Source organism: Brachionichthys hirsutus, chromosome 21, assembly GCF_040956055.1.
Source record: "Brachionichthys hirsutus isolate HB-005 chromosome 21, CSIRO-AGI_Bhir_v1, whole genome shotgun sequence".
NCBI classification, from domain to species: Eukaryota; Metazoa; Chordata; class Actinopteri; order Lophiiformes; family Brachionichthyidae; genus Brachionichthys; species Brachionichthys hirsutus.
The window spans coordinates 18203-33229 of record NC_090917.1 but is presented as its reverse complement, the minus strand read 5'-3'; the positions used below and the strand labels follow the sequence as shown (position 1 = coordinate 33229).

Below are 15027 nucleotides of genomic sequence, written 5' to 3'. Positions count from 1 at the left end.
CGTCCCCGAGGCAACTCCACGTGCATGGAAAATACTAATTTATCACAAATCAATAAACCTTCCACCATATGGACATGAGGACTCTTGCACACACACACAGTCACACTCAGGAATGCTAATCTCTTTGGGAGCGCCCCCGTCTTCTCCAAATCACACCAGTGAGGGAATGAGGGAGTGATTTATGTTTATTTTTGTGAAGCACCTTTCTGTGGATCGCCCAGATATTTCCCAGAAGTCATTTATCTATTTATTTATGTTTCATTTTGACATCAGGCGGACTCGGAGCACCGTCGGCGCGGCTCACCGACCTGGTGTAGATGCCGTTCTTCCTGCAGAAGGAGTTTTTCACAGACAGCCTCCGGTTGTGAGCTCCAGAGCCGGGAAGCGGCCCTCGTCCAGGCTGACCATGTCTCCGTGGGTCAGAGCGTTACAGTTGGAGCCGTTACCTGGAGAGAGAGAGGGGGAGAGGCCAGTCGCGCAATCAGATCAACACCAGGGAGGAGCAACTGGAACAAAAAAAAAAAATGTGAACTGCATTTCTTCAGTGAAAGACCATTCTCTCTGTCTCGAAGCGAAGCAATGCAATAACTTCATAGATTTCATGATGGGCTGAGGGATGCTGGAGAAAGACAGCGGAGATAAAAAAAAAAAAAAAAAAAAATCTACAAACACACACTCATCCTGGGGGGGGGGGATATGGAGGCAATGACAGCTCCTTTTTTGGGAGTGAGAAGGAGGCCCTTTGTTTTTCCTGTCAGTCAGAGAGATGGGCAGCGACCTGCAGGGACCTCCTTCCTGCACGGCAGCTAAACAGCGATGAATAAAAGGAAATACCCGCTGATGTCAGCTCCGCACGGAATTAACAAGCATGCCCCCCCTCCCCCCCCCACTCCGCTTCACGGCCACACGCCGCAGCCGCTCCTTTTATAGCGTTTAAATACTGTGCGCTCACCTGATTCGGACTTCTTGGCATACTTCTTGCTCTGTCCTCTGATGATGAGGATGAAAACCAGCAGGAGGATGAAGATGAGCCCCACTAAAGCCACCACAACCAGGAACCACCACTCTTCATAGAAAGGTGCCACTTTTTGTGCTGGATATAAAACACACAAAGAAAAATGAATTCACGGTTATTGGGTTTCTGTGATATCTGAGAAGCATTCAGAAAAATTCCAATGGAGAAGTCTCTGAAAGCTCACCTGATATGGAAGGAGACGGTAAACTTGGCGAGCCATAGCCGTAGTCGTTCACTCCGATCACCCTGAAGTCGTAGCTGACCCCTTGCCTCAGGATGTCCATGCTGAACGTGTGTGATGTCACCTCCTTCGGGATGTCCTTGATTAAGATGTCCCACAATCCTTCATCTGCAAAGTAGGCGGAGCGTGTGGGTCGAAGGAAAAAACTTTGTTAACGGATAGTTTGATATCAATTTGAATAAGGGAAGAGGGTCAAGGATTAAAACAAGGATTAAAAGGATTAAAACGGTTCCGGCGAGGCACACACACACCTGACGGTCTCGCTTCGATGACATAGCGCGTGATGGGGGCACGGCCTGGGTCCCCGCTGGTCCAGTGGATGGTCAGGGCGGAGCCGTACCGCGTGATGAAGGGTTCTCCAGGAGGTCCAGGGGCGCCTGAAGAAAAGCAATTCAGCATTAAATGGAAAGCATGATTTTAAAATACACACACACACACACACACATGCACGTTACCTTCTCCCGGCCCAGTTGTGATGTTAGCCTCCACCTCAGGCCCGTAGATGAAGGTCTTGGCCCGGATCCGGAAGTTGTAGGTGATGCCGTCGGCCAGATCTCTCAGCTTCAGCCACAGGGGGCCACCCCCCCTCACGTCCACCGTCACTGTCTTACTGACGCCTGGGGGGGGTGGGGAGTGAAGACAGTCGACACAGGCCACTGAGGACTCTGGACAGACAGACCACATTCAGAGCAGAGTCTTACAAGGGCCAGGCCATGTGGGATCGCAACACAGGAGTACACGGAAATACACGCAGTACTTTAGAGGCGGGATATTTATTTTGCATCTTGGCGCCATAGCAACAGATCATTTGCAAACATATCGTCTCAGCTGCAGCCGCTTTTCCGCCATGCAGTTAACCCCGCCTACCTAAGCGAGAGGCGGGGCTTTGCTTACCGTCTACCGGCGTGCAGGGCTCATAGACCAGACGGAAGCCCTCAATGATGCCGTTGGGGAAGGCCGGCTCCCCCCAGGACACATTGACGGAGGTGGTGGTCAGCTCACTGAAGTGGATGAACCTGGGAGCACTCGGAGCTGAAAGGAAGGGAAGGCGAGAATATAGCATTCGCACGTCTAAGGGATCTTTGGAGGTTTGACACGCTTGTAAAATGCCGATGTTAAATTCGATGTTAAGAGATCGACGACTCTGGAATAAACCGCAGTAACAAGCAAGAAATGTGCTTAGGAATAATTATCTGGATGATGGATTTACAAAACCTTTGATAGAAATCACCTTCAGATCGTCCCCAGCGGTGGATGAGGAGAATCTTAACATAAACATTGATTTTAACACTTTTTACTTGATACCAGGACATTAAAAAAATCACCAAAATGGGCACAGAAAGGAAATAAATGAAGAAACAAAGAAGAGGGCAGGAGGATTTCCTGTTTGAGAAGTTGTGTAAACATATTTAAAGTACTTTTCCCGACTAAGCAGGGGAATCAGCAAATGAGTTTTAGAGCGAGTTCGCTGATTGGGAACTGGCGCTCACAAAGCGGCGACGCTAACGCCGTTTGGCACGCTGACAGCAATGATTAGCATCCCCATCACAACAAATTATCTCTTCACGGTCGACTCATCCACTTCAAAAAAAAAAAAAAAAGCCCTCATGGTTCTCTGAGCTAACATCTGCACTTCTGCCAGCACATAAATATGACTAAATGCATCGTTCTCTCGCCTTATTTATCTTTTATCCTTCTTTATCGCTCTGCCTTCCGACTGTGTGTCCGTTGCATATAGAGAGATTTGTTCCTATGGCATAAATTGTGCACTGGGAGCGTGTTTGGACGCACCTGCTTGCTGAGTGCGTCCCCTCATGGGTGGGCTGCGGGGCCCGTCCCCGGCGGCATTGAAGGGGGCCACACTGATCATGTAGGTGGTGTAACCAGTCAGGTTCTTCAGCTTCACCCCTCCTTCTGGCATGAAGAGAGTCCGCAGTCGCTCCGTCTCGTTCTTCCGCTGGAATTGCCAAAAGTAAACCTGTGCGGGGCGGGGGGGGAGGCGTGAATCAATGTCAAGGTTTGCCTGCAGATGATGCTCAGGGAATAAAGCTCCTATAAAACTCAGGCCTTTTTCAGACCCCTTTAAGCGGGGGAGGCACTTTCGTTTCATTCCCTGTAAAATGTTTTTTTTTTTTAGAGCAGCAGGCTAAACATTTCATTGAAATCCCCTCAGGAAAGCAGCACTAATAAAACTGTAAGGATGCGCCTTTAATGGTGATTAACATCAAACGGATGCATTTTACGTCGGCACAAACAGGAGACGCCATTGCTTCCGCAGGGCTCATGAGGCTCACTGCTCGCGGTGCTTGCAGGGGAATTTCGGAATCTGACCTTGTAGCCCTGGATGTCTCCGTTCTGAGCGTCTACAGGAGGAGGGGCCCAGGTCACGTCCAGCTGGGTGGCTGTCGCGGATTGGATCGCCACGTTTTGGGGCGGGGCTGTTGGCACTGTTGGGAACAGATCGCAAGGAAGGACCATAATCGATCAGTTTCCTTCACTTTAGCAATAATGCAGCTTAAAGGAGAAAGCGCTGGGATAAAAAGCGGAAACAGATTGCAACCTGAACAAGCAAACTTCTGGAGGAGCGCGCTTTTACATTCCGGCTTCTCGGGAGACACGTGTTGATAGGAAAAAAAGGAAAAGGAAGCGCGCACTCACCTGCTTCTCCCACAAACACCTCGTGTGGCGGGCTGGTCGGCCCCTCGCCCACGGTGTTGTATACACTCATGCGAATCTCATAGCGCTTGTGTTTACTCAGCTCTGCAGGGGAAGTAAAGAAACACATTTAATTTGCACTATAACAAGGTTATGCTTTCTTTTAGGTCAGCGCGTGCTACGACTGTGTTGGACTATTCGAGCTTGGTGCAATTTGGAATTTGGAACTGAACTGAAAGTGAACAGAACTTACTGTCTAACTCGTACTGGGTCAGAGTCGAGTCGCTCAGATTCCGGAGGCTGTAAGGAGCTGCGGAGGAGAGGTGGAAATAAAAACGCGAACTGTACAACGGATGTAACAGGAGAGGAAGGTGGAGGAAGAGACAAAAGTATAATAACTGCGCTACCATCATCCAAATCAACGCAATCGGCGGTGATCAGATCTCTGGGTGAGGAACGTAATCACAAAATGAGAGTGAAATTACAGGCCTCGTCGCACGAAGCAGCAGAAACAGAAAACCTAATAACAGCTTTGATCACTAAATCAAAGGCTTGGCTGGGAAGTGTCGGGAGATCTTGGAAGCAGAACGGGGCTGCCTGGATTTTTTTTTTCTTTTTTTTTAAATGTTCTGCAAACAGTGAAAGGGGCGAGAGTGAAAATGAAAGTTTATCGTGCAGCGACCCCCTCACCGTTCAGCTCGGCCCAGGTGGACGCGCTGCCGATGGCGTGAAGGGAGTAACCGCGGAGACGATCGTACAGCAGCTCGCGGTAACGGATCCGGAAGCCGAGCAGGATCCCATTGATCTTGTCCTCAGGTGGGGGCTGGAAGACACATTCTGTTAGCTGAAGGAATCGTGACAGAGAAAACTCACAGAACTGGGTTTTTACTGGCTCGAACAAGAAACCTGATGAGGTCAACCCCCCCCCCCCCCCACCCCCTGCAGGAAAATGATATGCTTTAGCTGTGCAAATATTAACGGCGGCTATATATTCAGCTTTCGTCGTGTTCGACAAAAACTGTCAAAGTGATTTTTAAACTCTTGGTTTCAAGTGGAAGAATTTTTTTTTTTATTATTGCACAACCAGGAGCACGAAAAGGATTAAAGGCAAGGGAGTTAAACTTGTGGCGTAGCAGAGCTCTGCAGACTCCCAGAAATAGCAGAGAATACTGGATGCGACCCAGAAACTGTTTTAATGAGGTCGTGCAAATTACCGATTTCACCTCAACGGGCATTTTTGCAGATGTGCTCCCTGACTGTAAAATTCTACTGCACTACGCAGGGCTTAGTCTCTAATTTACCATCGCCGAAGAGATTTACTGTAAGTGAAAAAAATTCCCCTCAAATTGAGATCACCCAGAGGTGAGTCATGTAAGAAATCCCCCCCCCCCCCCTCCCCATGGATGAACATGAGACGGCAAGCCGGAGGGGACAAAACAGACCGCCTCTCTATCCTTATAAATCCGACAAGCGTTTGCCATAAAAGTAAAATTGTGACTTGGAGCCTCCTGTTTTCCTCTTTATTACCCGTTAATTCAGGTGCGAGTGTGGCTGCACACACACACACACACACACACACACACAGAAGAGGGTGTGTGTACAAGTATAAGTATGGGTTTGCTTTGTGCACTGTCATGGTGTCTAGCCAGAGGCCATTTTTCAGACCATCGTGTCACGGTTCTAAACACTCAAACGTCATCAGCGCTAACGCCTCATCGTTCACCTGCCAGCGGATCAGCACCGACGTCGTCGTGTGCGGCGTGACGGAGAGAATTATGGGCGGTTCGTCCGGCGCTGAGGGCGGAAAAGCGACAGGACAGGAAGTTCATCATGTTGACTTTTACAAATTGTCACACATTTTACACGAGACGCTATGCTAAACTACGCTAGCCGTCTGATATTTACCTTTGGAAGCCACGAGAGCGGCATTAATATTCAAACCCGAGCAGGAAAGCAAACATCACATTTCCACAAATGCCCAATTTTGCTCCTTTGCGCTTAATCTAATTAACTCGACTGTTGACTCTCACCATCCTGCAAGGTGGTGATCGCTTGGCTCTCCTCGCTGTACCCGCTGTCCCCGATATCATTGGTGGCCTTTACTCGGAACTGGTAGGACGTGAAGGGCTTCAGCCTGAGGGACGAAGCACAGGAACTTTTGTGATTGACTCACAGCGCTCGTTCCTAAAACTCTGAATCCGGAGATGTCAAAAGAGGAAAAGAGTCGGGCGACATGTCTTACAAACTAACTGCAACGCTCACATTCGAGGCAGAGGAAGAAGAGGTGGAAGACGGAAGAGGAATTAGACGAAGAAGAATGTTTGTCCTCAATTTAGATGGTTATTTTTGCTCTAAAACAAAACGTTATACCCTTGAAACATCCTGTTTATTCGCCAACGATACTTCAGCCAAGCGAATATTTACGGATAAGCACAAGAGAACATCCAATTTAGCATAATATGAAAGATAAAAAGTCTCGGATCCAGAAGGTATACTCTACCTAGATACTAAATAGGAGGTGGCGTCGTGGTTGACGGAGGCAGAGTGCACCGTCCAGTTGCTCGCCGGAAGCTCTCTGAGCTGCACCGTGTAGTAACGCACAGGAGACAGGCCGTCACTGCCCGGTTCCCACGTCAGCAGGACACGGCGGGCTTGGACATCCTTCTGAGGAACCACGGGACGGCTGGTGGGCTGGGGATGAGCTGGGGAAAAGTGAACGCGCATGGGGAGGGAGAGAATTATCAATAGAGGTAAAGGATGGAGTGGGATGACGCTGCTGAAATGCACCCACGGGGTTACCTCTCTTCTCCGTGGTGACCACCAGCGCCTCGGCAGCCTCGCCCCAGCCCTTCCTCGTCTGCGCCGTGATGCGGAACATGTAGACGGACTCTGGCTTGAGCCCAGTCACCGTGTACTGCCGCGCACTGGGGTTCAGGACGTCCACCGTTGCCGTGTTGCTATTGGTGGAGTTGAGGTGATACGTGATCTGGTAGGCTTAACAGAAGGTAGGCGGGAGGGGGGGGGGGGAACATCTTCACCTGTATTGTTTTGGTATTGCTAATCATCATTTTGTTAATCATCTCTGGTAATGTTTTGAAGTCCAAAGTAAATATCTCGTTTCAGAAATCTCCCCAAAACTAACCGAGTATGATGCCGTTGGGCTGCGAGGGGGACTGCCAAATGAGACGGACCGAGGTGGTCCGCACTTCCGGGAAAAGGATGCCCACCGGAGGTCCTGGGACGTCGTCCAAAGTCCTCTCCAGAATCGGCGGAGAACTGGGCCGTCCATCTCCCACACGGGTGAAAGCCAATACTTGGATCTCGTAGAGGACATATTTCCCCAGAGCGGTCAGCTGCACGCTGTGGGTGGCGTTCCCCTCGACGGTCCAGAAGTGGACCGGGCTGTCAAAGTCCTTCTCTTTGTACACTACCTGATCCAGAAGACAAAGCAGAAGTCAGCAGACGTGGCTGCTTTGCATGCTCAATAGCTCTAATTAGAGCAGTTTGACAAACACAACAGCTCAAACCGCTTCGAGACAGAAAAGCCACAAACAGACCTTGTAGCCAAGAATGAGTCCATTCCTGTCTGGCTCGGGGACTTCAAACCAGCGGACCAGAATGCTGCTCGAGGTGGTGGCGAAGGCAGACACGTTGTTGGGTCCGCAAGAAGGGACTGGGGAGCAAAGAGAGCAGGGAAGCGAGATAAAAATGCACCTGATCTGCCCACCATAGTCTTTTTTTTTTGTATTGACATTCAGCAACGATGGCAGTTGAACTGATCTGCTGTGGTTAAATCGTGTTTGCACATATACTTGGATATTCCTTGTATCCCCTCCAGGCCTACTAGAAAGGAAAGACTCAAGGAAAGGCCTTTTCTCCTGCACGGCACTCGTCCCTAGACATAAAGCATTGATTCCTCGTACTGAAAATCTTCATTTGAATGAACTTCATGTGTTTTTCATTTCCTCAGACTCTGCCCTTCACTGCTTCCAAGTCTGACTAAGGCTTGGCAAACTACGTGATGGCTAAAAGGAGTGGTGGGAAATAGGGGGGGGGGGGGGTTGTGCTAAAATAGGGTGGGCTGCTTTATAAATGCCTTCTACCAGGTGGCCTACCCACACCAGAAAAATCCTTTATCTATCGCCTTTATCTATCCATCTACTGCAGATAGTTGAACCAGACTCACCAGACTCCCTCGTCCTGCCTCTGACCGGCTGGCTCCAGGGCCCCGTCCCAATGCCATTGAAGGCCTGGACCCGGACCTCGTACTCCGTCCACTCCTCCAGATCCTCGATGGTGAACTCTCTCTCGAGCCGATCGCCGATGATGTGGATCAGCGCTCGGCCCTGTGAGCCCGCACGGGAGTACTGGACCCTGTAGCCCACCTGCTCGGCATTTCCATTGTATTCCCATTCAGGCAAAGGCTTGAAACGCCAGGAGAGAAAACTGCGTCAAAGCACGCTTTCGATTGCCGAGGCTCCACTGTTGCTGGTTCCGTCTTACCATCCATCGCAACCAGAGGCTGGTTTCACTGGCGGTGCGCAGGGTGACATTGGCGGGGGCCATGTCAGGAGGAGCCGGCAGGGTCTGGATCTTCCTGGAGGGCTGGCTGGGAGGACTGACGCCCACTATATTCACCTGGCGCATGCGGAACCTGGTGTTTGGAGTTCAACTTTAAAAAGGATGGTTTCGTTTAAACCGAAAGGACAGCTCAGAGTCCGAATTACCACACTGCGCGGATTCCTCTCGTGCGAGGCTTAGTGCACCTTGATCTGCGATCAGAACGGGACGAGTGGAGGTCGTGTTTGCTTCACAGCTTGGATATGTAAATTAATCCACATTTTATTCCAGTTTGAACTCTCGCTTCGCTGCAAATGTAAACTGTTGGTGTCGGAAGTTGCCGTAATGAAAACTAGAACTGCAGCAGGCCCTCGGGGACTGGGCTCAGCGAGCAGCTCATCTTGCCGATTGCATGCGATCATGGAAAACAAGGCGTCTGGCACCAGCATTCAGATCATGCTCATAGTGTCAAGATGATTTCAGAATCACACCGTCCATAACAAGCTTCAAACAACGGAGTAGAGCATCAGATAAGGCTCCTGGGATGTGCTTTATAATCTGCACATGCTTATTATACGTGTTCAATTTTATCTGACTTGAGATCAGAATTAAAATCAGCAGCAGCTTAATACATAATGAGACCACTTGGACTAAAATAATGTCCTTTGCATATTCTGAGCTCGATGTGTATGTAGTTGCTGTACGTAATATAAAAAAAATGGCATTAATTTTATTTCCAAGATGGGATAGTTAATTAAAATGAGCAATCTAAGCTAAATCTGGGCTCATTTACAGGCGTTTTTTTTCAATTTAATCAAGAAGACTATTTACATATAAATGGATGCTGTGAGGCGTCATACCTGTAGAAGGTGTACGGGTTGAGACCTGGCACCTCCAAGGACCGGGCCTCTGGTTTGTTGGACACCTGGTGGACCAATTTCCAATCCTCATTTTCCCCGACCACACTCACCTGGGACCGAGACAAGAGTCAGCATGACGGACACAGCGGGCACTGCAACACTGTGCGTGCACTGTTCACGAGATCTGCATCGAATGGTGCCAAAATTATATTATATGTGTGGAGCGATTTGTGGTGCAGCAATTCATGACCAAAGAAAATGGACATTTTCCTTCTGGATAGGATCTGTGCTCACCTGAGCCTCCACTCGCCAACGGGAAATAGACGTTTTGCCGTCGTAGCCAGGTTTGAACTGCAGGATGACGGAACGTGGGCCGATGTTGGAGATGGCTACGTTGGTGGGAGGACCAGGAAGCTCTGCGAAGAAGCAGAGAGGAAAGGATGGCACAAAGAGAGAGGGAAGGACTGATGGAGCAACTACTAGACTAGAGGTATGTCAAGGGGCCGTAAAGGAAAGTCTATATGAAATAGCACCCTCTTGTGTTCGCACAGATACTGCATGTACTAATTTTCTCTTCATCCTCAGTGCAGAAACGACAGCAAAAGTGGCGTAAAGCTCGAGAGGAATGCACAATTGTATTTTTGAAATGTTGTCATATCAAAGGTTTCGTATCATATCGTTATCTCCAAAATATTAGATTTAGGAATTAAATTTAGGATTCAATCTGATACCCCACTGTTTACACATGTGCCGAGGAAACAATAAGAGGGGATTATTCCCAGGGAATCTCGGAGGGGGGGGGGGGGGGGGGGGTGCATTCTGTGTGCGCATGAATACGATTGCTTGTTTGCATGTGCACACACAGGACGCTTTATGTTTCTGTTTGTCGTGGCAGGTGAGGATGAGAACGTGCTTACCCATAAACCAGGTGACATGAATCCTAAAAACTCTCCTGGCAATTCTAATCATTTCCCCTCAAGACCGTTTAAATGAGCGGCTGATCATGCATGCGTCACAGCAAAAATCACAATATCCAATTCCGTCACATGACCGATAATTCACAGATTTCAAACAGCCCCTCGTGATGATATCAGGATGATCAAAAGTGACATGTGGCGTTTTTGAAATGCGCCATCTGACCCGGATATCTGGATTCTGTAAATCGGATCCCCCCCCCCCACTCATCGTCTGTTGTGATTTCCGGGATGCTGACCTGGTGGGACGCCAGAGGAAATGGTGGAGGAGGACAGCTGGCCCTGGCCTTTCGAGGTCATCCCCGCCACTTCGATGGTGTATGTGGTGAGCGCAGTGAGCCCAGTGACCCTGTACTCCAAGGTCACGTTCGGCAGGTAGTGGGTCACGCGAGTGTTTGTCCTGTTGTATTCCTCCCACGAAATTCTGTAGCCTGAAGCAAAGAGGAGTCGACAGACTGAGAATCCTCCCAGGGAAGATTTGACAGCAGGGGGGGGGGGGGGGGGGGGCTCTCGGCTTGCATGCTACAGAGCAAGCTAACAGAAATATGAAATTAACTCCATCAAAAATTGAATCAGCCTGTGATCACATCTCCCTGTGCGCATGTAGACTCCAAACAGGCCGCATCCGCCCAAAGCGCACACGCATGCTTACTCGCAAAAAGTTAATGCAATTAGCTCCTTGGCCAGCAGCTCTTTGTATTTGGCAGCATTTCTTGCCCAAATCAATAATTTAATACGGCATATCAGCATGTGTCTGACTATGGAAAAAAATAAATAATAAACACTGCTTTACAATATGCTGCTAAATCTCAGCTTTGGTAAACACTGGAAATTTAATGTCACCGGTGGGCAAAAGTGGCTCACTGGACAGTAAATTAGGACATTTTGCATGCACAGTCCCAGATAAAAGCTTTACTTTTTTATTTCCCAGAACATGTGAGCGCATCGTGACCGCGACCCTCGTGATATTTCCTCATGCACGAAGAAATCTGACGCATTTGTGTGCAAAAATCCCAGTTTGAAATCGTATCGAACATGCAGCAGAGAGAGGCTTGAGAACTTTACTCGGAGCTCTTTTTGATTGCTTCCCTTTCTTTGCAACCGACCTGTGAGGATTCCGTTCTTCTCGCCTGGCTGACTCCAGCTGACTTTGAGTGAGGTGTCCAGGATCTCGGTGAAACTCAGGTGACCCACGGCGCCGGGGGCTGGAAGGGGGGGGGGGGGTAAAGAAGGATGAAGAGCAAGGCCAACAGGAACGTGAGAAAAGTACTCACTGGATATAGCCACAATCTGGCGCTTGTATTTGCAGAGATTGTGACGTTTAAATATAAAGCCACTCACTGTCCTCGTGAGTCCTCAACACTTTGGGGGGGCTGCGTGGGCCGTCTCCAGGCGTGGTGAAGCACAGCACAGAGGTGTAATACTCGGTAAACTTCTTCAGGCCACTCACGTAACCCACGTGGACGCTGTCCTGGAAGTTGGGTCGCACCGTCACCATGGAGATGTCTTCATCTCTTCCGGGTTCCCAGGCGAGCAGCTGAGAATGGGAAGAAGGCAGGCGCAGAGCGTTTTGGTTTTTAAAAGGCCCTCTGGAGTTATGGCTGGAAACGCTCCACTGGGGGACTGGGAGCGGGCGAGAGGTACGATAGCGTGACAACGATCGGAAAGCCTTTAACGTATACAGTAGTCCCTCGTTGCCCTGCGATGGCCTGGCGGCTTGTCCAGGGTGTCCCCTGCCTCTCGCCCATTGACTGCTGGGATTGGCTCCAGCTTGGCCCGCGACCCGATAACGGAATAAGCGGTTAGAAAATGGATAGTAGTCCCTCGTTTTCCGTGGGGGTTACGTTCCAAAAACAGGTTAACAAATATGATAGCTTTTAGAAATAACGAATTAAATTTTAATGATCAACCTACGAGGTTGAACACATGAGAAATGATTAATAGCAACTCGCGCGGATTTCACAGTTCCTCCGACCACGCCCCTTCGTCCTGCGCGTTTCAAGGCGCGTTCAAGTGCAAAAAAAAAATCTGAAATTGCATTAAAAAACTCCGCGAAGCAGCGAAGTCGCAGTTGATTTTATAAGAGTCTAAGAGTTAGCAGGATGACAGAGGGGCTAGATGCGTGACTTTTGCCACTAAATCTCGCCCTCCTTTTTCATCCACTGCCCTTTCATGCTCTTTATTCCCTTCGTCTCACTGGTTTCTCCCCCCCCCCCCCCCCCCCCAGAGGGAAATCGATGTCAATTTCAGACTTGGTTACTCAGCGTCTGCTCACCCATTTGAATGATGCCTGTGGACCGCTATTTAACAGACAGTCAAGAAGACAAGGAAGGACATAAATGAGTCCCAACAGCGAGAATAGAAAAATTGAAGCATTCTATGGATGGGGCTTCGTGTCTCCCGGTGGGTTTGGGCACATTTATTTCAATCGGGCATGCAAAGAGAGACAAGGAGATGAAGTATTCCGAAGAACCAGAGAGAACATAATGGAGACATTCCATCATCACGTGCACACAGCTTCACGATCGCTCATGAAAATTGGTTTGCGAAGACAGGGAGCGTCCCCACAACCGGTCAAATGGGTGTGGCAGCAGCTACTGACCTTGTAGCCCTGGTTGATCCCATTGATGAACTGCGGGTTTGGCGCCGTCCAGGTGAAACGGACAGCCGTCGAGTTGACCGCTTCGGCCTGCACGTTGCCGGGAGCGATGGTGGGCACTGAGACAGGTGGACAGACAGCAAAGTTTTCATTCTGCTGTGAGTCGCCATCCGTTTTGATGCCCTGCATCGATTGCAGCTGAACAGGTCGGGGAAGATTCTGCACATCAGTCTGATCCAGACGGCACCGAGACCTAATGGGCACAGCTCTCTGTGGGTTTGTTTGTGGCTCGTGGATTTCAGAGGATGTCACATCTTTGTGTGGAGATTTAAAGCCCAAGCAGCGAGACATCAGTCCAAACCTCAGCTTTTTTTGTTGCTGCTGCATAACGACGACTCTGCACGTTGGAATTAATGTTTATCATCATGCATTAGAAAAAAAAAAAAAGACAATAACAATAGTTTAGCATCTCACCTCCCTGCAGAGTCCACTCAGTGACTTTATGGCTGAAAGCACCCAAGCCCGCCCCGTTGTAGGCGGCCACCTCGATCTCGTAGTTGGTCCAGATGATGAGGTCCTCCAGGAGAAGGTTGGTGACGTCTGGACTGGATATGTTCTTGATCTGGTAGTCCACTGGCAGCCCGGTCAGACGATACCTAAGAGACAAACATGAACTTTTTAGAGGCTCACTGGAAAAAAAAGGACTTGCAGTTCCCCTGACGTCCTGATGGGGGGAGACAAAGCACCAGCAGACGAGGAGCCAACAACCACCGACAGCACTGTCTGCAGAACACCTGCTGTTTCATTTGGATGTAATGAATTAAAGAAAAACCCAAACTAATTACATGTTTACAGGATTTACAGCCAGGCTGGCATTTTGCTGACGACGAAAGTCCTCGAAGTCTTTTCGAAGTCAAAGTCGTCATTAAATTTGAGTTTTCCTTTCAGACAGAATCATTTCTCGTAAGTGAGACGTACTGTGTGTGACTCCCCCCCCCCCCCCCCAGCGCCGCCGCCAGGAGCTCGCCATGGCAAGATAATGGACTGGAAATCAAGATGAATGAAATGCATTTTAAAGGACCTACAACATTCGGGTGAGAAGGAAGGCAACGCGTGCAGAAGAAGCTCAGCATTCGATTTTCAACACAGCTTTATATCTTTATGATGAAAGTGCAAAGTCGAAATGAACAATAGAGCCTCAACGCATATCCCTTCGAGCCTTCGTTAGGTGTGAGCGACGGGGCTTTTACCGGACAGTGTAGCCCCTCAGGATGCCGTTCTGGTGGCTCTCCGGCGGGGGCTGCCACTGGATCATGATGGACTGGTTGGTCCGGCCGCTAGCAATGACGTTCTGAGGAGGAGCGCTGGGGGGCTCCTCTGGGAGGGAGACGCTGAAAGGCACATGTGTGAAGTTAGAAGGCATTTTATTTCTTAACATTGTCGTAAAACGGTCTGAAAAAGCCCCTAACGCCTACCGGTCGGTCTCCTTGCTGAATTGCCCCTTCCCCACGTCATTAACGGCGCAGAGGCGGAACTGATAGGAGCGAGCCGGGATCAAGCCGTTGACCGTCACCACTGTGGATTCCGGCTCAATGTTGGCCAGCAGGATCGCCCAGGGAGCATCTAGGACAACGGGAAGCAGGTTCAACGCTCAGTGCACATCTGTAATTGCGATGCTAACACATTCATCTCGGCGTCCAGTGATCTAAAGATCACATCTTTGTAAAGGCAGAGTCGTAAAAGCACATCCTGCAGATCCAACTTGAAAAACAAGGACACGCAATCCTAATTGGTCTCATTGATTGTATTTATGAGCGGAAATTCATCGGGAAAAGACATTGATATGATAGAACCCTGGCTGCTGCACAAAAATACAAAAATATCAAACCGTCTTTAGAGTCGCTCCCTCTCCCATAAACCCAACTCCTCATACATAATTCATGGAGGTTAACATTGTGTAAACTGACACAAAGGGTACGAACCACAGAGGGTAGGCAGGAATGGAATGGATGCTGAGAGAGACCTACTGTTTTCGGAGACCTCCAGGATGTAGCGGATGAGGGGACTGTTGCCATCAAAAGGTTTGGCCCAGGCCAAGTCGATGGCTCTCCTTTCAGATGCAC

At 49.4% G+C, this 15027-nt stretch overlaps 1 protein-coding gene across 1 annotated transcript in view; it reads right to left on the bottom strand.

The window, feature by feature from the left end:
- Positions 1–247: 247 nt before the first annotated feature.
- LOC137910344 (protein sidekick-2-like) overlaps positions 248–15027 on the bottom strand; it is a 15069-nt gene continuing 289 nt past the window's right edge. The window contains 30 exon segments of the mRNA XM_068754781.1: positions 248–366; positions 369–446; positions 953–1093; positions 1200–1364; positions 1508–1633; positions 1712–1921; positions 2151–2288; positions 3048–3234; positions 3588–3703; positions 3915–4016; positions 4165–4221; positions 4602–4734; positions 5635–5705; positions 5942–6045; positions 6412–6613; positions 6711–6905; positions 7054–7342; positions 7469–7584; positions 8098–8335; positions 8415–8565; positions 9332–9441; positions 9626–9747; positions 10545–10736; positions 11412–11510; positions 11647–11842; positions 12908–13023; positions 13379–13560; positions 14155–14295; positions 14380–14527; positions 14932–15023. Of these exon segments, the coding sequence (XP_068610882.1) occupies positions 248–366; positions 369–446; positions 953–1093; positions 1200–1364; positions 1508–1633; positions 1712–1921; positions 2151–2288; positions 3048–3234; positions 3588–3703; positions 3915–4016; positions 4165–4221; positions 4602–4734; positions 5635–5705; positions 5942–6045; positions 6412–6613; positions 6711–6905; positions 7054–7342; positions 7469–7584; positions 8098–8335; positions 8415–8565; positions 9332–9441; positions 9626–9747; positions 10545–10736; positions 11412–11510; positions 11647–11842; positions 12908–13023; positions 13379–13560; positions 14155–14295; positions 14380–14527; positions 14932–15023 (4336 nt within the window).